Source organism: Nelumbo lutea, chromosome 2 (genome assembly GCF_056320005.1).
Source record: "Nelumbo lutea isolate HS-2025 chromosome 2, American lotus-T2T, whole genome shotgun sequence".
Classification (NCBI taxonomy): Eukaryota; Viridiplantae; Streptophyta; class Magnoliopsida; order Proteales; family Nelumbonaceae; genus Nelumbo; species Nelumbo lutea.
In genome coordinates, this window is record NC_142685.1 from 102,100,874 (window position 1) to 102,110,741 (window position 9,868).

At 34.8% G+C, this 9,868-nt stretch overlaps 1 protein-coding gene across 1 annotated transcript; it reads right to left on the reverse strand.

Moving 5' to 3' along the window:
* Nucleotides 1–361: 361 nt before the first annotated feature.
* Nucleotides 362–2,106, reverse strand: LOC148872378 (disease resistance protein RGA2-like). The gene is made up of 3 exons (XM_088970121.1): nt 1,481–2,106; nt 1,064–1,362; nt 362–846 (listed from the first exon to the last, which is right to left on the reverse strand). Exons 1-3 carry the CDS (start codon nt 2,104–2,106, stop codon nt 362–364), a joined length of 1,410 nt encoding a protein of 469 aa, XP_088826247.1.
* Between the last annotated feature and the right edge of the window lie 7,762 nt (nt 2,107–9,868).

Consider the following 9,868-nt stretch of genomic DNA (forward strand, 5'->3'; position numbering starts at 1 on the left):
GAGCCGGGTTTGAAGTATTAGTCTCAAGCATGGCCCCAAATTTGCAGGCCAGACATGGGCCTGGGCCTGGGCTGGGCCTGAACACAAACCCAGGCCCAAGCCTAGAATTTCTAGGCCAGACTGAAATGATCACCCCTAATTAAGGCATTATTTTTATGGTTTAGTCCTATTTATTTTTAATTTGCAAAAACAGACCTCAATAGACAGCACGCCGAGTGGCCCCTAGTTCATAAAAATTTCAAATGACCAAGGAGAGAAGGGTTAGAAGTGTCACTGTACTGGTTTTGAGTTGGACGAGTCGAACCTCAAAAATCAATTTGAACAAATATAACGGATTTATATTTGATTGGGTTGGATTGAATCAATATCTGATCCACCGAAAGAAGATTAGAATACAAGTGTCAAGCACACGTAGTCGCTGAAATCTTAAGGAACAACCAAGTGGCCGAGTAGTCTTCCAAAATTGTTGCATAAGAAGCAATGTTCGTAGATTCTGTGCCTTGTGGAAAGATGTGAAAACTTCTAGTGCCCAATCATTGTCATAACGACAGTAAATTGACGCATGATAAATCCTTTCACGAATACTTGCCATCCAATTATCATTCCCAACATCCATATTCATGAATTCTTTCCCTCCAATGGATACAGCAAGATCGTGCATCTTACATTCCTCAATATTTCCATATTCATCTTTCACGACATCTTGAAAGAAACACCTCCTTAGCAAGTCATTGAAATACTCATTTCCAACATCCTCTACCTCTTTCCCTGCAGATGAAAACTCAGCTGGAATAAAGCCATGCGCAATCCATAACTGAATTAGAGTATTCTTTGGAATTTTGTAGTCTTTAGGAAACAATGCACAAAAAGCAAAACATTGCTTCATGGGTGACGGGAGACTATTGTAACTCAATTTCAGGGCAGGTAAGATTCCACTTTCATCTTCTTCGATTAAACTACTCCTGTGGTCTCTAACTGACAACCATTCTTTCTCTTCTTTCTTAGACCTCAATAGACCTCCTAGAGCTTTTACCGCTAACGGTATTCCTCCACACTTACTCACGATCTCCATTTGGATTAGCCTCTTCTTCGCCTCTGTCCCTAAAAGCTCTCTTCCTGAATAAGGACCAACAGCCTTCCTCAGATAAAACCCCTAGAGAGTATGGTTCCACTGTGCCCATTATCTCTGCCACTCCGTAACTGCGACTAGTTACTATGATTTTGCTTCCTCTTGCTCCAAACATCAAATATTTTTTCAATCTCTCCCATTTCTCAGGATCCTCATTCCATACATCATCTAGAACGAGTAAAAATAGCTCCCCCCGCAACACCTCTTGTAGGCGATCCTGCAACGGATCCATTCTGAGATGTCACATTTAGCACCAGCTGTAGCAGATACTATAATTGATCTTACAAGCTTTTTTACATCAAAATCATCAGAAACACAGATCCACATTCGTAGGTTAAAGTAACCTTTTACTCTGTCATCGTTGCTAGCTGAGCAATTGTTGTCTTGCCTAGTCCCCCCATGCCAACGATGGGGATGACTATGATTGAAACATCATCAGCTTCGTCACCACTGCTGATTACCATTTTTACAATCTTCTCTTTATCTTCATCTCTTCCATAAACATCTGATTCAATCACAAAGGAATCAGTCTCTCGTCCCTCTATGCTTTCACCTCTTCTGTTCACTTCAGACTCCCTCAAATTAAACCGAGACCATTCAGCTGCAATTCTGTCTATTTTTTCCATAACCCTCTTAATTTTATGACCCATTCTAGAGCGTAAGAAGATGTTGCTTACCTTTGTAATCGTGCGATTGTCCATTTTGCGACGAAGAGCTTCTGTCAGGAACTCGTCCAATACGTCTTCTGCATCGTAAGCCGCATCCTTGAGATTCTGGAGCCAAATTTTCACAGATGGGTTGTTGATTTGCTGCTCCTCTGCATCTTGAAGCACGGCTTGAATTGTTGATAACCTCCTGCAGAGAATTTCAAGCTCTGAATTGACACCAAATATTAATGCAATCTCACGGCCAATCAGAGAGCTCAAGCTCCCTAAAAGGTTCTCCACAACAGCCGAAATAATTGCCTCTGCAGCCATCGATCCTCTCTTAGAACAGGAACGTCAAAGAAATGAAAATAGTGATTGTAGTAGAATGAAGGATACGATCTCTCAGGTGAAAACAATGTCCGGGTGCTTACATAGGAATGAAACAAAGAAGAAATGTGAAGATAAATTACCAGGAAGCCGTGGATACAGCTCAGCATACCACTTTGATTTCTAGGTTGATTATTCTTAAGTCAATCATTTGAATAAATAATTAATTGTCTCGATATTAATTATTGTCAGCATTCCAATTAATTTCGTGCCAATTGGCAGAGTTGGTACAGTGGCTGGCGGCTGGCGGCTGGCGCGTTTGTAGATGTGGTACGGAATCATAATCCCGCTGTCACGGGGGTTAGGGGACGGGGTGGTATGGCTTGAGTAGTGACAGTGTGAGATGCACACGAACTTGGACTGGCCCGGCACGGCACGGCCCGGCACGACCATGCGGGCCGTGCTGGGCCTGGAATTTTATCTCCACAGGTCCACATGGCACGGCACGGCACGACTGAGAAGGCCGTGCTACCCATGGCTCGCAGGGCCGGCATGGCCCAGCCCGCAGCCCAGCCCAGCACGGCCTATATATATATATATATATAGTTATATAATATTATATTAATTATAATTATATAGTAATATATAGCATATAATGTATTAATAAAATAAATATTTTATTTAATTTCATCATACTAATTTATTTAATTATTGCATATATAAGTAATTTTATACACAAAATTCATATAAAATTAAAATTTTAAGTTTTTTGTTAATTTTTTATTTTAAATAAATAGATTTGGTCCGATGCACGACTGTTATGGGCACACCAACCGGTAGCGCACTACAGCGCAATCATAGGCAGCAGCGCGCACAATTGGCCGCACAGCAGCAGGCACTGCCTAGCAGCGCCGCACAGCAGCACGCACCGCCTGGCAACACGCAGCACGCACCGCCCGACAGCGCGTAGCATGCACCGCTCGGCAGCGCCGCACGAAGGCACGCACCGCCCGCTAGGCAGCAGCGTGCACCGCACGCACTGCATGGCAGCAAACAACCGCGCACACGCCCGGCACCGCACGGCAACGGCACCATGAGTCGCGCGCACGCACTGCGCGACAGCCGCACTGCACGCACTGCGCGATAGCCTCACTGCACGCCTAGACTACGTGGCAGCAGCACCAGGGGCCGCACGCACACACCTTGCAATAACAACAGCAAAGTAAGCTACAACTTTGACCAAAATATTTATTTTCCAAGCTTTGTTTAATGAATTTTTACCCCAAACCTTTTTTCCTGAAATTGATCTGTTTTTCAAATTTGCCCTTCATATCAATTGCTCAAATGTAAGCTACAACTTTAAATTTTCTTTTCTTTTTGTTTTCATAAAGTTTTTATTGTTTTTGTTTTCTGTAGAAACCAGCTTCAATATAACTGTATGGGTATTTTAGACATTTTCTTAGCTCAGTTTAGAGGATTTTAACGGAGGGAATCTACTTACAACTGTATTAAAAAATTCAGGGAAAGTGATTACAATTATCAAATCACAATTGGTTACATAGGTGAAAAATATAAGAAAAGTGTTCCAAACCGAATCAAAGTTTGGTTCGATTTGGAAATTTCCCTAAATTACTGTTTATGGTTTTGGTTTAATTTAATTCTTATTTTATAATACTGATATGAAAGTAGATGAACACAAAATATAAGAAAAGGACTTGAGAAAGATGCGGTATTATTTGGGCCACTCTTCTTAGAATGGTTTGGTCTACTTTGCTTTCATGCTAAAATGGATTTTATTTGGTCCAAGAATTTGTCAGACTATAATTTATTGGTTTGCTTTGAGATTTTCTCCAAACGGCTTTGAACTGGACCATGAATACCCTATTCAAGAGAACTGTGTAACACTCTCATTTCAACAAAGAAGTGGGGTAGTTGAGATTTTGAGAAAGAAATACGGAGGAAGCTGCAAATCACTAGTCCACGAGGACTTAGACTCTAAAACTGACCACTCTTGTTAATAATTTGAACAATTACTTTTGAGATGATCAAACTAATTTAAAAATAATATTATTTGAAATTAAGAGTAAAACGAGAAAAGGCTAATTATAGTTGTTGTTTGGTAATTGAACTGAAGTTAGGTAAGTCAGAGTGATAACCAGTTCAAAGATTCTTGCAAAATTTGTTTTCGTTTCTATTGTATTCTTCAAGGCAGCACCATCACTCAATATGGGTGTTTAATTTTTATTCTTTTTATTTTATTTTATTTTTACATTGTCTTTTAAATCCATGTCGGAATACTTCTTGGTGAAAGAGACCAAATGCAGCAAATATATCGATGGGTCGAGCAGATCTAACAAACCTAAACCAACCTGACCTGACCCTATTGATGATTTTGTGTAGATTTATGAGTTAGCTTTGTTGATTATTTGTTTAGATAGGTAGCGGGGACCGCAATTTAGAGTGTTATGTAGTGCCTTTTTTTAAGTCTTTTAATTTATTGAGTTTTTATGTTTAGCCACCATAAAAGGCACACTTGTCTTTGTATATATTTTTTTACTTTAAGTATAAATAATAGCGGGAGGGTGGCTAGATTCAATTATTGCATATATAAGTAATTTTATATATGAAATTTATATAAAATTAAAATTTTAAGTTTTTTTGTTAATTTTTTTAAATAAATAGATTTGGCCTGATGCATGACTCAACCTGGCCCAAGGCTCAGCCCATGGGCCAGCCCAGCCCACTGCACGACATGGGCTTGTCCAGGCTTGAGCCATGGGTCGTGCCAAGCTAACCCCTAAAATTTTGACCAGGGAGGACAGCACGGCTCATGACGGCCCATGGCCCACACTTTGGGTGGGCCGCCCACACGCCAGACCATGACAACCCGACATGTTCCACTTTACACCTCTAGGAGTAATTAGAATGAATGGCCTGATTTAACAGAAAACTAAAAAATAATTAAAATAAAAGAATAGTAAATGGGTCAAATAAATCAATGGTTTAACCATCCAGATTAATGAATCATTAATTAATTTAATGGTTTTTTACCAGAGACTGAATTTAGGGTAAAAAAACCAATACTTGAGCAGTCCAACCATTCAAATAAACGGTGGTTCAAAAATATTGTAATAAACAACCAATCACAAACCAAACCAACCTGGAACTATACATGGCTATATATATATATATATATATATATGTGAGCATATGTGAGTGGCTAATAAAATATAAGTGTTTTAGTATTAATAATGCTCATCCATGTGATGTCTGTTAGTGCCTTAGTGGCAACCACTGATCATCGAGCACCAAGTTTAATTACATTAATGGTTTTATTTTTGTTTCTTCTTGATTTGTGGTAGTGAAAGCCAGTGCCGCAAACGGCTCGATTCGAATTCAGGTAGGGAAAGAATCAAGTATTTTTTGTCGACCATTTTATTATTTTATATATATAATACAAGAGTAAACAACTTTTTTATATTTTAACTTTTGAAATAATTAATAACTGTTTATGTTTTATACAATAATTTCAATACTTTTTACAATATGAAAATAACAATAATTAATTTTATTTATATTAGTAGTCTAATTTGTAATAAATAACAATAATTTAATCTCCAATAACTATTGAAATTTTATAGTAAATATATATAAAAATTAAAAATGAATATAGAACAAAAATATAATAAATAACTAGAAAACAAATCAATGATTATGAAAAACAAAGTATATACTGAAAATATATATTAAATTAATCAATAAAGAGTGTAATCTCCAATAATAATTTAATATCTAATAAATATTAGTCAATATAGAAAAGATATTGAAAATACAATTAAATATTAATTATAGTATATATAAATATATACTAGATATAGATAGAGATTTTAAAACTATTCTTAAAAATTATTATTTTTTTAAAATAATTAATTGATATAAGATATATAATATTTATATTATTATTGCAATAATAATTGTAATTATTATTCTATTTTTTAATATCTATTAAAAAATATTTTTTGAAAGTTGTTACATACTTTTATTATTTTGAAGCTCCAATAACTCAATGTTATTTAAAATATTTTTCATTATATAAATCATATTTAAATTTTTTATATTTTATACTCATATTATCAAACATTATTAAATCTTTTATAACTATTTTTGTATTTTAATTAATCTTTAAAATTATCACTTAATTTCGATGCCTAATAGATTTTTGTTATTTAAATAATATTTAAAATGAGATTTAGTTGTTATTTTTTCAATATGTGAAACATTTAAAATTTAATCATTTAATATATTTTTCATTGGATAAATAATTGCTTTACTTAAATTTTAAAAATATTATAATTAATACTTTTATTATTTAACTTTGTTATTAATTTCCTAAAACATAAAATTGTTATTAATTTGAACATATATTATATATGAAGACTATTATAGTTATTTTTCTATTTTCAAGAAATTTTTTAAATTTAATACTTAATTTTGTTATTTGAAATATTTAAAATTTAGTTATGTTGAATGTTTCGTTATTTCATATATTTAAGTAGCATTTAATATCTTTTGTTATTTGAGTTTTATTTGTTTTAAACTTATTACATAATATTAAACATTTTTTTATATAATTATTTAGATAAATTTGTTTAAAGTTTTAAATTATTACTTAGTTATTAAATTGAATAATCCATGGAATTAAAATCTATATTGTTATTACAGAATTTTGTAAAAATATAAAATTATTTATAATCCTAATATTAGTGAATCTATTATAATATTTTTTTATTTTTCATAAATATTTTAAAGTTATTACATAATTTCATTATAATATTTAAATAATTCTTAAAATAATGATTGTTTGTATATAATGATTGTTTGTAAAAATAACATGCAATAAAATAAAATAAAAAAATTCAAAAAAAAAAGATGAAGAGAAGATATACTTCCTTATATTAGTTTAAGTGTATAGATGTCATTATTATAAAATTAATAAAATAAATAATATATAAATCCAATTAAAATTAATATATGTATTTATGTATATCAAATCCAAAAGGGGGTTATCCAAATCTAGCAAAATAGGATCAGATTTGAATTCAAATTGGATCATGATCTGATCCATTTCACCCCTATTTGTGCAACTACTTCCAAGTGTTTTAGATTATATGATAGGGCTGCAAACCATCCATACCGAGTTGTTTGAATTTGATCTCATCAGTTGTGATTTGAATTCAACCAATTTATAATTAAATCTAATTCACCTTGGAGCAATGATGAGACCAAAAAGAACCCTATTTTTATCCTCTAATATTCACTCTTTTATATTTATTTATCACTTAAATGAATTCATTACTCTTGTCTTTTGATTTAGGGCAATAAAGAAGGCAATTGGAAGAAAACAGGACAAATCGGGTGATTTTGCACAATTTCGGCGATAGTCAGTAATCTGGGCCTAACTCTCAATTCCGGACACCGAATTGGACAATTCAAGAAGCATTAGAAAGAAGAAAGGAAGGCCCACAACTTTTATGTTTTGGGTTTTGACAGATTCGGCCCACATCGAGTATAAAAACGAGCCCAAAGTCGGAGAAAGTTCGCAGCCAAGCCCAACTCGCAGAAGTAGCTTGAAGCAGCCCAACTCGAATTCAAGAGTTAAGAGTCCGAATTTCGAATGTAATCTCCAAGGAGAGAGTTTTATCAGATCTAAATTCTTGAATATAATCCTAGAGAGATAAGAAGGTTGAGATTAGAGCATAAGATAAGAGATAGGATAGGATTAGTTCAAGATAAGATCAAAACTCCCTAAGGATAAGATGATCTCCTAGAAGGAGTTGGAAAACAGCCCTCTCCTTTGGTTATATAAAGAGGGGGGCGAACCAGCTCTAGCAATCACTCATTCCAAGATCCAAGAGATCATCAAGAAGACCAAGAAGAAAGAAGGCAGTTCGGCTATGGAGAAGAAGAGCATGGAGATTGCGCAGATCATGAGCAGCTAAGCTTCTTTTTCTGGTTCAAGGGGGGAGGTTCGATTGTGTCATTGTGAGGTTCTGTAGTTACTTTATTTTCTTTCTTTTTAATTCAAGTATTCATTGGTTCTTGTGCACATTTTTTATTGGATATTAATGTTAATTAGTCTGACAAACTGAATTAATGTTGATTTTCCTACTGCTATCCATAATTTCGGTGATCCGTAATTATCACGAATAATGGTACAAGTAGCAATTAGGTTGATATCTTTTTGGGTCAATTGTTCGTGACAGCCTTTGACCAATGTTTTAACATGGTTCAACCTAAAAGAATCGATGGAACAAAATTCAGTAATTGCAGCTATCTCAATTATTGTTATTTTGGTTTAACTGTTTTCACAAATCTTAATGCTATCATTGTTTAACATGGAACGCTATCGTACCCAGTTGAGTGGTGATAAGTGTTGATCGAATGCTGGGTTTGGTCAACTGAATTAGGAAAACATAAGGTTTATTATGGCTATCCTAATAAATCTAAGGTTAAATGCTTGAATTGCAAGAATGCTGAATTGTACCTAGGATCGATGGCCAATCGATTCAACCCGAACCCTTGAACCAGAATTCGGTAAGACTGATTTTCTCTTGTTTGTTTAGTTTGTTATTCTTTTAATTTTAGTTATTTAATATTCCCACATAATTACTTTATCCATTCGGCTAAGAGATTACTGATTTGCTCCCTGTGGGATTCGACCTAGAACCACTTTTATTGCAAATATTTTATTGTGGGACTAGTACTAATTTTGAGGGCTTCGACAAACCCGTCAAGCAATATGGTAAATTCACCTCATGTGGAATAGTAATGACTACCTAGCTCAAGTAGGTCAATGGGTCAGGTTTGAATTGGGTCCAAGAAGAATCAGAATCAACTTGGCAAGATTCAAAACCAATCCAAGCTATTCTCGGGACAATCGGGCCTGACCCGATGGACCCTATTATAATAAACCTATTAAATTCAAGTCTGAATGAGTTTGTGACTGGGTGGAACTGGTTTTGTTCTAATAATAATTGGGACAATATATTAGGAACTGGATCTATTGGGTCAAATCCAACCCATTAATAGCCCTAAGAACAAGTGGTTCAATTTGATTGTGCCATTAACTTTTACATGTTTGTCACAAGCTATTGGTTGAATGACAACATAGGTTTTTCTTGAGCATTATGGATGGAGAAGACAGACTAGCCTAGAGAATCATTACAAGATCTATTACTCCAACATCTAACAACTCTCTTCTCACTAGGAATGCCATCATCTCGATCGCTTATTACATCAACTTCATCCTCCTCTCAATCTACTTGGTCTATGGGTGTCAACATTTTAAGGTCTCTCCCTTGGTTGGGGTGCTAAACGTCCCCACACTCTTCTTCTATCATCTCATCACCAAGAGCATCATGGTCCTGGTTTGTGTGCATCACAAATGCAACTATAAATACAAGGGATAAAACTCATTACCTGGCTGAATTGAGCTCAAGCCAACAGGTGCTAGGGTAGTTTCATAAGGAATGAGGTTTTTATATTAAAACCTCCATGACAAACAGTCAACCTGAGATATCATGGTTGCATGAAATGAATAGCACCGCGTAGGGTGTCAAATTAAGAGTCCTTTCCTTGGAAGTGCTTTATAGCACCCATTGATTTATGGGTGCTTTGCTGAGGTGAACCTCTTGTGTATCCCCATCATTGTGCACCAATCTTGAAATCTGATGCCACCAAATTACTTTCCATTATCCAAGACTAG

Coding starts and splice junctions, on each gene's coding strand:
- LOC148872378 (XM_088970121.1), bottom strand. CDS start 2,106: ATGGCTGCAGAGGCAATTATTTCGGCTGTTGTGGAGAACCTTTTAGGG. Junction 1,363..1,480: donor CAGCTAGCAACGATGACAGA/GTAAAAGGTTAC, acceptor GTGACATCTCAG/AATGGATCCGTTGCAGGATC. Junction 847..1,063: donor GGCTAATCCAAATGGAGATC/GTGAGTAAGTGT, acceptor TGTTTCCTAAAG/ACTACAAAATTCCAAAGAAT.